Source organism: Gouania willdenowi, chromosome 24, assembly GCF_900634775.1.
Source record: "Gouania willdenowi chromosome 24, fGouWil2.1, whole genome shotgun sequence".
Taxonomy (NCBI): domain Eukaryota; kingdom Metazoa; phylum Chordata; class Actinopteri; order Blenniiformes; family Gobiesocidae; genus Gouania; species Gouania willdenowi.
In genome coordinates, this window is record NC_041066.1 from 12,056,664 (window position 1) to 12,069,336 (window position 12,673).

A 12,673-nucleotide genomic window follows, 5' to 3' on the forward strand; every position below is an offset into this window, starting at 1 on the left:
GCTGATATAATCTCAAAATCACACAGTTTGAATCATTAGTGGAGTCTGTGGGGGCAGAGGGGGAATTGCCCCCCCCAGTGGTCAAAAGTTTTCATTACAGTTTTGCCAATTTTTAATATAATTTACACAATATACAAATATTTTAAGTGACAAAAAACACAGTGACTAGGAAATAAAATATATATATATATGAGGAACAAAAGTGAAACTAAAAGAACGTCACAAATATGATTTTATGAAACTGTTACATTTATGCAAGATATAAGCCTACATAACATTGTAGTCATACAAATGTACATATAAATGTTCTCTGATCCCTTTTTCTTGAATGACAGAATGCTCTGTTTTCAGCCATCGTGAGTTTCTGTGAACGCTCAGATGAGCGGGTCCCTTTAAACAATGTCATAGCAAGGAATTGTGGGGCAGCTTCTTGTCTATCTTGTCTCCTTTGGTAAATTATACATCAGTGTTTCCAAGGCCAAAGGAGGTTATAAAGGGAGCATTGAGCCTCTTTCCTTAGCTTTCAGAGAATTGAAATGCTCCTCATAATGGCCGCCACTTCTGGGGGACAAGGAAAAGTGGATAGGAGTGACTACTCAGACGCACCCTTAGGGTATCTTGAAAATCTTTTCTAATGTGGGGCGCACTTTCATGATTCTCACCGAATTAACCACATTGATTGATGTTGGTCTGTCCATTTATTGGAAGGGATTGTGTCTACTGGAGGGTCAACACACTCATTCTCATCAGACGAGTCTCAAAATCATCATCTTCCTTAAAACAATCCTCTGTCTCAGTCACATCCTCCTCTACGTCACTTTCACTGTGAAAGAGCTGTTCCAAAACCTCATTGACAGTCAACCTTTTCCTAGAGGACATGTTCAAGAGAGAGTGTGCAAATTGCAATACACACAGAGCACAATGAGGAATAATTTGCATAAAGGGCTGCCATGCAAGCTTTTATATGTTTGCTTTATATAATTTTATGCTTATTTGATTGTACCCATCAAATTAGGAAAAGTCATGAAATATGAAGCAAAAAAAAAACATAAAAACATACAAAAAATAAGCCAAAAATGACACAAAGTCACGCACGAACCCCTTTTTTCTTTTCTGTATTAATGTTCACATCTGACATTATTTCAAATGCTGACATCACTGTTCATAATGTGGCCCTCGGATCACACAGTTGCGGCTCCTGCTGTGTTAAAGTAGCCCATCTATGCCATAAAGAATAAAATCAATGGGATACCATTGAGGGAATGACAAATATGGTTTATGCTTCACAAATGACATCTATTGGCCTTTCACAGCTAATGTGCATTTGTCCACTCCACCTGGCGTTGTGAGTCATCAGATCATCTTTTTTCAGTGTGGAGCCTAATCCCAGATGATCAATCAATCAATAGTCATGATGTAAGTAATCCAAAATCCATGGAAACACAGCGATGGTTTACCAGCCATGTTGTTCAAACATGTGAATTGACTGATGCTTGTTGCAGCTACATCCTTTAGTCATAATCACTTAATATTTACACAGTTCCAGCTCGACAGACATCCTGATTTACCATGGAAAACACAAATAATGCATAAACATCAATAATTTATGAATTAATGGTATTTTTACACATTGGGAACTAAGTAATAAGTACATGTATTACAATTGAATGTTATTTAGGTTGCTTGTTTTAGGTACTTTGACCTGTAAAGGATTTCAGTGTGACATTTTCTACTGGCAATATTATATTATTTATATCTATTTCAGAGAGGGGTAACTTTCATCACAGCGGGGGACACAAAAAATTGAATTCTTTGCTCCCAGAGTTACATGATCAACATTATTGTCAGTATTGAAAAAATAAATAAATCTGAGCATTACACAGGAAGAACAAAGGCTTTCTCTGCATTTTAGTTCTCGTTTTGTATATTATTCTGCCATTTTGTTTTATTTTCTTTTATTTTGGGTGTATTGTTGTTGTTGTTTTGAGTTTTTGAGTCATTTCTGTGTATTATGTGTTTTTATTGTCATTTTTAGTATATTTTTATCTCATTTTGTGTAATACTGTATTCATTTTGTGTGTTTTGCAATTTGTTTTTTGTTGTTTTCTTATAGTTTTGGAGTCATTTCTGTTTCTTTTTCTGTTATTTTGTATTACTATAATCATAATGTGTGGTTTTGGAGTATTGTCGTTGTAATTTTTTGTATTTTTGCTGTTATATTGTGTGTTTTCCTGTCATTTTGTGTGTATTGTTGTCATTTTTAGTATACTTTTCTCTCATTTTGTGTAGTATCGTATTATTGTTGTGATTTTGTGTATTTTTGCTGTTTTTTGTGTATTTTTGCTGTTTTTTGTGTATTTTTCTGTCATTTTGTGTATTATTGTACTCATCTGGTGTGTTTCGTGACTTTTCTCCATTTTTATCATCATCCTATATTTTTGGTGTTATTTATGTTTATTTTTTGTGTCATTTTGTATTATTATGGCCATAATGTTTAAGTTTTAGAGTATTGTTGTTGTGATTTGGGGTATTTTTGTTGTTCTTTTGTGTATTTTTCGTCATTTTGTGTGTTTTGTTGTCATTTTTAGGATATATTTCTCCCAATTTAAGTATTATTGTACTCATGTGTGTTCGTGACTCATTTTTCTGCATTTTTGTTGTCTTCTTATATATTTGGCATCATTGCTGTTTATTTTTGTGTCATTTTGTATTATTAGTCATAATGTGTGGGTTTTGGAGTATTGTCGTTGTGATTTTGTGTGTTTTTGTTGTTCTTTTGTGTATTTTTCTGTCATTTTGTGTGTTTTGTTGTAATTTTTAATATATATTTCTCTCATTTCATGTATTTTTGTACTCATTTTGTGTGTTTTGCGACTCATTTTTTTCTGCATTTTTGTTGTCTTCTTATATTTTTGGAGTCAGGTACTGGGATCGAACCCCCAACCTCTCGATCAGAAGACGACCCTCTACCACGGTATTAAACGGTATTAAACCATTTGACCATGACGTGTTAAATACATTCGATCGGTTTGCAGTGTTCAAAATTAAACAGAGCTTTGGAAAGCTAAAGTGATTTTTTTTAAAAATAAAAAAAAAAAAAATAAAAAAGAATTTCCTATTCGGCGAAATCAAACTACGTTTCCCATCAGCCTCTTATACTGGCTCGTCATCAAATTCCAAACGCGACTTGAAATCTCGCGATAAGCAGGACCTGTCCCTGCCCTATGTCTCGCGCACTCGCAGCTCCCATCGCTCAGTATATAAAGCAAGACATCGACGGACGGAGGACGGCTGGGGAGTCGCAGCCCGGGATTGTAAATAAGACCGTCAAAACTGTGTTTTATTTACAAAAGTGATGCCGGCTGTCTCCAAACACCGCTCCCAGCTGTTTTAAGTCATTTTTCGTAATTTTTGGCTCTGTTTCTCGCCTATTTCCGTGTGGTTTGTACACTACGCGTGTAATGGCGAGCTCGGCTAACTCGAACCCAGTGGTAAGACTCAATCTCTAAGGACTGTCAGCGGGGCTAACTGGGGGGAGTCAATGAAAAGCTGTCTGTTGACTACAGGAAAGATAACCCTGTTTGATTAAAGACATATTTTGGTGCAGTGACACTATTTATTTTACAAATTAAGCTTTTAGTGTTTTGTTTTGTTTTTTAAAGCGGGTGCAGAATCGCTTTATTTAGGAGTAAAACTTGTTTTACGCACTAATTTGGCAGATTAAAGCAGTAAATCTTATCTGGGTGTTCTCGAGGCTAAAGTAAAATTTGTGCTCAGTTGAGTCAAACCGTGGTTTTCTGCACCAGCTGGACCTCTTTTTTGTGTGTATTTGCTGTGGTTTTATTTTATTTTTATTAAATATACATACATGTGTACGCCAAGCACATCTCCACCGTCCACTTTGAGTGAATGAGGGCTGTTTTGTGTACATTAAAAGCGTTGTAAAGAGCCGTTCATTCCCACTCTGCTGCCTCATTATTGTCCACCATTTCCACGAGAAAAAGACGACGACAGGACAACAGTCCTACAAACAAACAGCACTGCCCCGCTTTCCCATTAAATATTAGCCCCGCTCCCTTTCGATAAATAATCTCTACCCAGTCCAAACTAAGCTTTCTTTAAAAAGAAAAAAAAGGAGATAACGGCGAAAATGTCCTTCACACACCGCCTAGAGTCCCAGCACAATGTGAACACGGCTCTGTAAAATGGCCTCCATGTCTGTCCTCTCTCTGCGTCTCTCTCTTCTGGCCCTCCTCCTCCTTCCCGCCGCCTGGTTTTATACCGCCATATTGGCTCTCTAATATAGACTGCCCGGGATGGGAAGGTGCTACTCCGCGCTACGTCACCGGCTCTACATATAAACACCAGAGTGCGCTTTAAATAGTGGAGGATCCGAGGGGGAGGGAAGGGAAAGCGACGCCGAGGTCTGAGCTGCGGACTGCGGGCTGACTGGCTGTTCAGGCCCCGGTCTCTTTCGGTGTCGGTGTTGAAGAAGCAAACACTACTAGAGCCTCTAACTGACGCCATGTTTGTGTTGTTTCCTATGGGACGTGTTTTATATTGTTGATTTAGACAGAGCTGGATGATGTAGATTAGCACAGCTAAACCTGTGGGATTACATTTCAGTCTCAGTAGAACTCATCTGCTCACTTCATATCCCTTCAATAAGTTTACTGTTAGTGTAATATATCTTTAAATACTTCCATGGAGGACTGCTGTCCTGTCTGTCTGTAATACATCAATGAGTTTTTATTAATTACATTTTATGTATCTCTTAAGGCTGTTTATTATTGTTAAATACAGAACTGCAGCCCCCCCCAGTACCACATTTATTTGGTCATATGACAATTTAATCTCCACTACTATCAGATCAGAATCAGATATACTTTATCCCAGGGGGAAATTCCTTTTTATTTTATTTATTATTTTGTTTTTTACAGACGCTACAGTGTTATCTGCTCTTTCAATGCATTGGTTAAAGTTTTGTTATAGTTACACATTGATGCACATGTTGTCTCTTTATTGTCCCACAGCCTAAACTTTACAAGTCTGTAATAGAGGATGTGATCAATGAAGTGAGGGAGTTGTTCATGGATGAGGGCGGGGACGAGCAAGTTCTCCTGGAGCTGAAAACGGTAAATCTACCTTTCAAAGTGCATTTTAAGTGGATGTGAACTCTGAACATTTTCATTAAAACAGTAATAAGATGAGGGTTTAAAGCAGTGGTTCTCAACTGGTCTCACCCTGGGACCCACATTTTTATTAAATCACGACCTACAGCCAACTACGTTTTTTTTTTATTTATTTTTTTTAAAGCTGTTAAACACACAATCTTTTTTTAAAAAAAAAACATAAACCTATATATTTTCCCATGCAACATGCATTTTACAGCATGTCTGTTAAAAGAAAAATAAAAGACGGATCCAACATGAAAGACGTTAAGTATTTTTTTATTTTTGACCAGCTGTCCGTGACCCACCAGTTGAGAATCGCCAGTTTAAAGTGACTCGTTTGTATTTCTGGATATACTTTTTTTCACGATGCATTTGTGTTTTTTTTGTCCTGTTGTTTAGCTTTGGGAGAACAAACTATTGCAGTCCAAGGCAGTGGAAGGCTTCCACACTGAGGAACAGGCCCTGCTCGCAGCGCAACAACAGCAGCAGCAGCAGGTTCAGCAAGTACAACAAGTCCAGCAGCTTAGCCATCCAACCCATCCAACGCAGGCACAGCAAGTCCTCCTTCCCCCCCAGCAGCAGCAGCAAGGTGGGGTTCCAACTGAGAGCTACCAGTTGTTGGTTCTTTCTTTAACAACACCTCAACTATTACAGCAGGGGTTCTCAGCCTTTTGGGGTCGCCAGATGCCTTTAAGTATTTTCTGAACAATTTGATCCCATTTTTGCTTATTTTAACCCTTTTTCTGCAACTACACTAAACATTACATATTTTAACTCTCTTTTAATCCATTTTTCTTGCCATATTTTTGCTTCTTTTAATGCATTTTTGCTACTTTACTCGCATTTCTGCCGCTTCTCAATCAAATTTCAGTGCCGTTTCTGCACATTTTTGGCACTTATAAACTCTTTCCACCACTTTTCAACCTAATATCAGATATGTTCATCCATTATTGTCACTTATAACCTCTTTTCACTGTATTTCATGCGTATCTTTGCCAATTTAACCACATTCGCAATTTGTTAAGCTGATTATTTGCCAGTTTAAACTAATTATTCCTACTTTTTAAATTTCATTACCCCCCTACACCAATTTCTGCACCAATTTCTGCATGTTTACATGTTGAAGTTAGTGAGTAATGAAATCGGTTTGTACTGAACTTAATATATGATAGTGGTTCAAAGATGTTTAATTAGGTCTTGTAACCAAAAAGCTCCAACAATTGGTTTTTACAGTGTCATATTTGTCATACGAATTAGTAAAACTTGTACTAAACGTTAAACATGATATGGATATTTTGACACGTATAGTATATAAAAACTCAGACATGTTTATTATCTCTACAGCTCCCCAGCAGCAAGTCATTGTACAGGATTCAAAGATTCTTCAGCACATGAGTGCGACGGGGATGGTGAGTGGATTGTGTTGCTCTTAAAATATAAACGTAAAGTCCAGGAAGAAATAAAAATGTTCCAAATTGCTGGTCAAACTCACATCTGTCCCAGCTGTGTTGGTTTTATTTCAGATTGAGTAGATCAGGTCTTAATGTCCCGTTAATTAATTTATTATATATTTTTGATCAAATTAAGTGTTTTTTTCCTGTACATTTTGAATTTTTTTCAACCTCAGGGTAGAAAATGAGTCCTGACCTGTGTGTGTTTTCTCCTTTTGTCCACTAGAGTGCAGCAGCTACTGCAGCAACGCTTGCTCTACCAACAGGGGTCACCCCATACCAACAGCTCATAACCAGCCAAGGTAAACCCACCCCCCCTTACAGAAACTGCTCAGTGTGGAAACTAAAACCAGGAACTAATGTGAAGCCTGTCTTGTGTTGGTTTTGTTTTAGGTCAAATCCTTCAGGTGGTCCGTGCTGCTAACGGAGCTCAGTACATCATACAGCAGCCGCAGCAGCAGATCCTCCTGCAGCAGCAGATGCAGCCTGGTGGCGTTCAGGCTCCAGTCATTCAGCAGGTATGAGGAGAACCCTGGGATGAGGACATCATTATAAATCTGTCACCTATTTAAATTGTTTATTGGTTCCATCTGAGAGCTACCAGTTATTAGTTATTTATTTAACAACACCTCAACTAAACATAGATTATAGAAGGGGTTCTCAACCTTGGGGTTAGGACCCCATTTGAGGTCACGAGACACTAGAAGGGGGTTGCCAAATGCCTTAAATATATATATATATATATATATATACACATTCTGAACAATTTGAGCCCATTTTTGCTTATTTTACCCTTTTTATGCAACTACACATAACTTGCCATATTTTAATCTATTTTTGTTACTTTTTCTTGTCATATTTTTCGTCCCTTTAATGCATTTTTGCTACATTGCTCACATTTCTGCCACTTCTCCATCAAATGTCAATGCATTTTCTGCACATTTATTTCCCTTTCAAGACATTTTCGGCACCTATAAACTATTTCCACCACTTTTCTCACCTAATGTCACGTATGCTGACCCATTGTCACTTTTAATCTTTTTTCTCCATATTTCATGCTTATATTTGCTAATCTAACCACATTCATGATTTGTCATGCCTAATTGTTTGCCAGTTTAAACTAATTGTTCCAATTCCAACCCTTTTTACCACTTTTTCTACTGTCACCTATTAAAATTATTTGAGCATAATCACATCTTTGACTTTAAATGCAGTTATTGGCTAATTAAGATTAATGGCCTAATTATCAGCTCAAGAACTGGAAGGGACGATCTTCTTCTATATATAGATTTTTTTTTTTTTTTTTCTCCTTGATTCATTTATGATGATTAAATTGTTTCCATAACATTATTTTTAACAACATTATTAGATAACAGTTGAACAGGAATTAATCCCATGGGTTCTACAATTGTTTTTGCGTTCCCTGCTGAATGTCTCCAGGTTCTGGCTCCTCTGCAGGGAGGCTTACCGCAGCAAACGGGAGTCATCATCCAGCCTCAGCAGATCGTTTTAGCTCCTGGAAACAAAGTCCAAGGCAATGCACAGGTCAAAGCCTCAGTAAATTCCCTAACCATGAGTTTAAAAAGTATTTAGAGTTGTTTTAATGTCTACATGCATTTATTATAGTGTTAAAAGGTAATAATTACCACCTGAGATAAAAAAAAAAACTGGGGTATAACCAAATGTTTTTTTAAAATGTGAGCACTAGCCAAAAAGTATGTGAACTCTCTGAGTAGATATTCTTGTGAATTGTGGTTCAAATGTTTGTGATAACGTTAGTTTTACCTTACTGATGATGTGTTGTTCAATCGTAATCCTGCTAGTTGTACACATAATTTTGTATTTTAAACAAGTCATGTAGTTTATGTACTTTATTTGGTGGAAATGTATTTCTTTTCTTCCAAAACTCTTTTTATTGGACATTTTTGGCACTCAATTAACAAAGTTTTCCACATTTGGTAGAGTAATTACATGCATAAAATAAGAAACAGGATCAGGGATAAATCAAAACAAAAGAAAACACAATTACAGTAGCAATTATAGTAATTGTAGGAATAATAGCAACAACAGTGTTAAACAAATAGTCAACTAAAGCAATATTGGATACCCATAATATTAAAAAAGAACAGAAAAGGGTCACACTGAGTGGAAATGTAATGAGTGAAATGTGTAAATCATTCTGGTAGTTTAGAACTGATGTCGTTTTACAACAAAACGTTGCAACTGTTGGTCTCACTGTGTTCTCTGCGTTTCATCAGGTGATGCAGGCAGCAGCCATGGCCTCACAGCCTGGTCAGGCAGCAACAGCAGCCCAGGTGCAGCAGGCCCAGGGTGCAGCTGCACCACAGGCCTCAGTGCAGGCCCAGGCGCAGCAGCAGGCTCAGCCTCAGGCGCAGCAGCCACCCATAATGCTCCAGGTGGACGGAGCGGGAGACTCGTCCTCGGAAGAGGATGAGGACGAGGAGGAGGAGTACGATGAAGACGAGGAAGAGGAAAAGGACAAGGATGGTGGCGAGGATGGCCAGGTTGAAGAGGTGAGAGGAAATTGGGATTTGTTTTTGTGTTTCAGAGCAGCCTAACTACGTTTATTCACTGCTACAGTTTCATCAAGTAATGAATACATGAATTCTTCACTGTGAACTGCTGATATTTGATGGTTGGTTTGATTTCCTGCTCAGGAGCCTCTGAACAGTGAGGACGATGTCAGTGACGAGGAGGACCAGGAACTGTTCGATACAGAGAATGTAGTGGTGTGTCAGTACGACAAGGTACGATCAGCTGTCACAGGCTCCACTCGACCAATCATCCACTGCATTAATATCACATCCTGTTTCCTAATACACCTTCAAATGCCACAATATGCCGCTCTATGAGAAAACCTGGAACAAGTCGGCATTAAAAAACAGAAATAGGGCAAAAGCCTTAATTTTCCTGAGAAAATAGTGATTTCTGTTTCTTTGTAAACTATGCTAGTATAAGTTATAAAGAAAGCACCCTGGGCTTCAAATAAAGTATTGAAGGTTTAAAACAGGAAGCTTTGTCTTTGAGAATGGTTTGTTTTAGTGCGTCTGTGTTTGGGTGTGTGGAATACCAACAGCTGATTACCATAGCGATTGCCTTTGGCGGTCCGCACACTCTTGTTATTGATTTCGGCCGATAAACTGCACGTTGAAGTAAAACTCCTGGCGACGTAGGCCTCTATTCTGCAAAAGCAGCTTCTAAAGGTGAAACTGTGAACGCTCACACTGCACTTCATTTCACAGATACGCTGAACAGAAATATATTAATTTCAGATAAATCGCATTTAAACGGTACAAACAGCTTTTTACAACCGTTGCTGGGGGGCTGGTTTAATGCAAATAAGCAGCCCGTGTTTCTGCTCCCTCAGCCTGCTGCTGTGAAGTAACAAACACTTCACAATCTTTGAAGACTGTTTTTTTCCCCTAATGACCTTCAGACATTTAAATATTCAAACGGCCATAACTTCGAATATTATTTGATTTTTACGAGTGTGACACCATTGGAAAGCTTATAATCCACACTTTCTGAATTTGTAAATAACTCAAAACGGCCCCTTGATCGACATGTTCCTGGTCTTCTCACGCGTCACATTTGTGCTGCACGCTTTTCGGGCATCAGTATCGCACCTAACGCCCCTAGTTGGACGCTTGTGCTCATTGAATCAGAAGCTTGTCACCGAGGGTCGAAGACATCCAAACAAGCTGGGAAGAGAGCTTGTTGAGCGCGTTTTAGGGAGGGGCTTCTTTGTTGTTGGTGAAAAGTTTAAGTAACTTGCCCAAGAGCCCGACCTCCTCACTATTCTTTTCTATTCCTGTCTCGATAGTAATAGTCCGCTGGCTTATACAGCTTGGAGCAATCTCTCGATGCTCCGAGAAGCGTGTCCACCATATATTGTGTATGTAAACCTGACGCGTTTGGTGTGAACGTGCCATTACACAAAAGACAAAATAGCGTGTTGAGCTGTTGTTTTTAGGCAGTGGCTATCCGTACTGTTGCCGTATCAATATACTGACGTTCTATCCGTTCGCAGCGCCCCTATTTGGCCAGATTAGGTCACGTGACTAAGACTAATCCCTGCCCTAACCCTAAAAATTGTTGTGATATTGGGTTAAATTCTAACCCTAAGACGCTACGTACTTGTGGTACTTTGGTAACCATAACAATAGCACCGGGGGTTGTCCGTACGGCAACCGTACAAATAGACACTGTTGTTTTTACAGTGTGTCGCTCTCTGGTCAACCATCCTAGGCAGACCAATACAACACACACCAGATGGTTGAGTTTAGCATTTTCAAACACCTCAGCATTTTGATCTTGTACTGCTTTGCGACTTGCTAAATACAGATTAACGCTCTGTAGCCGCATGGTGGCGTCTGTGTTTGATGTCATTCACGTTAAATCCAAGGATGAAGCGCAGTTAACATTTTGGAGCCACTCGTTTCAAGGCTTCAGTACTCAGCTCGTAATCGACTCATTTTCATTTTATTCACACTGCAGATTCACAGAAGTAAGAACAAATGGAAATTCCACCTAAAGGACGGGATTATGAATCTGAACGGCAGAGATTACGTGTTCTCCAAAGCCATCGGGGACGCAGAATGGTGAAGAAGAAGCGGAAACAAAGCGAAAGACTCTTAATCATCCTTCCATAAACAACCCTGTGACTGGATATTTACAAGAGTCGGCCTGTGGGTCGACACAAACTCTAACCAATCCAAAGGTCTGTGAGGAACTCTACACTAACTGGTGTCACAGCAACACCCGACCAAGCCTTGCAGAATCAGAAACCAACAGGGTGAGCGACAGCCTGTGAGCAGAGCATTGTTTCTTTTCTTTTTTTTCCCAGGCTTCTTTGCTTATTCTTGAAAGAATCCCCTCATCCCCTCAATCAACATCCCATCAGGATGCACTGGAGTCAGTTGACTGGATTGACTCGTGTCTGAAAGTCCAAACTTAGTGCCACCAGTCAAGATCGCTGCCTTCAGAACAACCAGAACCACCTTTTTTTTTTTTTGGCTTCAAGTTAAATTCACATCATGGTTATTAGAAAACGGTGCTCCAGAGTGTTTGTTTCAACTGTTTTAAACATTTAAAAAAAAATCTTGTTGAATGAAGGGTTCAGAAAACGGAAGATAAAGTGACATTATTTTAATATAACCAATAGTGATTTCTAGTTATTTTTTTTAGATTTTAAACTATATTCATTTCATCAATACTGTTAATTTTTACTCTCGTCTGCTTCTCTGGAGCATCATTCCACATTTACCCTGAAATCTAACAAGGAATGAGCTCGTTTAAGAAATGTACAAAATGTGATGTTGTTGGTGTGCGTCCTTTGCTCTCAGTTTAGTTCCCACGGCCGTTTTAAAACTTTTGCACTGTAAGTTTATCAATGTGTTGTGAAGTCGGTCTAGTTAATAACCACAGCTTTCTCTCACTGTGTGTGTGTGCATACGTGTGTGCGTGTGTTCACGTGTTCTCACCACTTTTCCATGGCAATGTACTCGTCGATCTCTTTGCACACCTCATAATCATTAAAAGTCGCAGCAGAGCCCAGGAGGGCGGCGTCTTTTGTTTCTATTTATTCATAAAAGTTTATAAAATGTTCTATTTTTCGAAAGCTTGGAAAGCCGCACCAAACTGTGCTCTTACGATCTATTAAGTGTTCCTTTTTTCTTTTTTCTCTGTTGGCCGGACGAGAGGTGCATCAAACACTGCGTTCCAACTCATGCTGTCCACCACATGTTCTCTTGTGCTTTCATTTAATCTTGAATTTTAAAATGAAATATTTTCTATCCAAGTGAGTTCAGCTCTGGGGCTTGTGTGTTTCTCTGCGGTTTGTTTTTAGTGCCCCTGTTGCAGCAACTTGAAATAAACTATACGTGTTTTTTGACTACTGTGTGCCTTTGGTGGTTGTTTGTGTCTCCAAGTATTATTTCAGCATTATACAACCACTGTACAGACAAAACACACACTTTGAAGCAGCCCTCTTAAAGCCTGATATGTAACAACAACCAGAAATGTAAT

General features: G+C 38.8%; 1 protein-coding gene across 2 annotated transcripts; it reads left to right on the forward strand.

The window, feature by feature from the left end:
* Positions 1-3,232: 3,232 nt before the first annotated feature.
* Positions 3,233-12,539, forward strand: gtf2a1 (general transcription factor IIA, 1). Of its 2 annotated transcripts, none has more exons than XM_028439311.1 (10): positions 3,233-3,314; positions 5,034-5,135; positions 5,574-5,763; positions 6,519-6,583; positions 6,852-6,927; positions 7,019-7,143; positions 8,066-8,170; positions 8,884-9,159; positions 9,304-9,393; positions 11,144-12,539. In XM_028439311.1, the coding sequence occupies exons 2-10, from the start codon at positions 5,091-5,093 to the stop codon at positions 11,249-11,251; spliced, it is 1,080 nt and encodes a 359-aa protein (XP_028295112.1). In that variant the 5' UTR covers positions 3,233-3,314; positions 5,034-5,090; the 3' UTR covers positions 11,252-12,539. The 2 variants fall into 2 exon arrangements, with proteins under 2 accessions (XP_028295112.1, XP_028295111.1); XM_028439310.1 differs by having other exon boundaries at positions 3,261-3,491.
* Positions 12,540-12,673: the final 134 nt, after the last annotated feature.